This window comes from Pterocles gutturalis, unplaced genomic scaffold, assembly GCF_000699245.1.
Source record: "Pterocles gutturalis isolate BGI_N339 unplaced genomic scaffold, ASM69924v1 scaffold27520, whole genome shotgun sequence".
NCBI classification, from domain to species: domain Eukaryota; kingdom Metazoa; phylum Chordata; class Aves; order Pterocliformes; family Pteroclidae; genus Pterocles; species Pterocles gutturalis.
Genome location: NW_010141786.1, coordinates 15,344 through 16,650, shown reverse-complemented (window position 1 = coordinate 16,650; position 1,307 = coordinate 15,344). Strand labels below are relative to the sequence as shown.

The following is a 1,307-nucleotide window of genomic DNA, read 5'->3' as shown; positions in this document are numbered from 1 at the left end:
AGGAGCTAGGTCTGTTTTATAACAGACCTAAATAATCACCAGCTAGTTTCTATTGCAGGCAAACATACTTTCTGTGAAGTCTGGTAGTACTAGAAGGAGTTAGTCCTAAGTAACATTGCAGCAGATTATTAGATAACCTCTAACAGCATCCTCTAATTAGAGTTCTTATGATACAATTTCATCCTGTAATTAGTTGAGATTGGCTGCTTCCTTTTGCAGCTTATTAGTGGCAACACAGCTGTAGAAGTGAATCCACTCTCATTTGTCAAACCTTTTTAAGTCTTTTTTTTTTTTTCCTTTCCCCTTTTTGCTTTTTCTTTACTTTCCTTTTGGGTTTCTGCAGCTCAATTTGGTGTCTAGTGTCACCATGTCTAAGAACATGTTGGAGACATCCCCACAGAGCTTACCTCAAACTCCCACAACACCAACGGCCCCAGTCACCCCAATTACCCAGGGACCCTCTGTAATCACTCCAGCCAGTGTACCCAATGTGGGAGCCATTCGAAGAAGACATTCAGACAAATACAACATTCCCATGTCATCAGGTAAGACACTTTGGATCAATACTTTTATTTTTATATTCCCCAAATTTATGCTAGAACTAAAATATCATAAAGGCAAATTGAGGATGTCAAAGATGTGTTTAACACAGATGATTTTAAAATAATTTTTAAATCTCTAATTTATTTTGCTAATGATTGTAAAGAAATAGAAAACTGAAAGAAAAGATGCTCTGAAATAGTCTTGTTTTAGCATAAGAAGTTAATACTGGATACATAAAAAGGGCTAGTATTAATGATGATGCATGCTCCTTTAGCTGCTGTCAGCCTGTGCTAACCATATTTAATTCTATATATATGCATGTTAGAGTACTACTTATCTGCTAACCAGAGAAAAATCCTACAAAGGAGTGTTTTCGATAGGAAGTAAGAGAGAGCAGGGAAGGAGATGGCTGACAGTCACTGTATGAGCATGTAAGAAAATATTCAGTTAGCACATTTTAAAAGGATCTTGCTGCTGAAAGCACGTTGGATGGCTGGGTACACCACTGCTGGCGCACATTAAGCGACTGACTGGGGCATGCTTCATTTGCACTTCTACGACAAGGAACACAGAAAAGACTTTTTGGTATGATTTGCTTGTCCATGGCCTTTTGTGCATTCCTGAGTAAACAGTTCCTTTGAAAATTGTTGTGAGTACATAGGAAGCAACGTCATCCGTCACAATACACTATGTAGGCTACTAATATTATTAACGTATAGTTTGTATGGTTTTATTTTACAGAAATTGCCCCAAACTATGAATTT

General features: G+C 37.4%; 1 protein-coding gene across 1 annotated transcript in view; it reads left to right on the top strand.

The window, feature by feature from the left end:
* FOXP2 (forkhead box P2) overlaps window positions 1-1,307 on the top strand; it is a gene marked incomplete at both ends in the record, with an annotated part of 97,522 nt that overhangs the window by 90,958 nt on the left and 5,257 nt on the right. The window contains 2 exons of the mRNA XM_010084153.1: window positions 344-545; window positions 1,285-1,307. The exon at window positions 1,285-1,307 is cut by the window's right edge and continues 54 nt beyond it. Of these exons, the coding sequence (XP_010082455.1) occupies window positions 344-545; window positions 1,285-1,307 (225 nt within the window). The remainder of the gene's footprint in view (window positions 1-343; window positions 546-1,284) is intronic.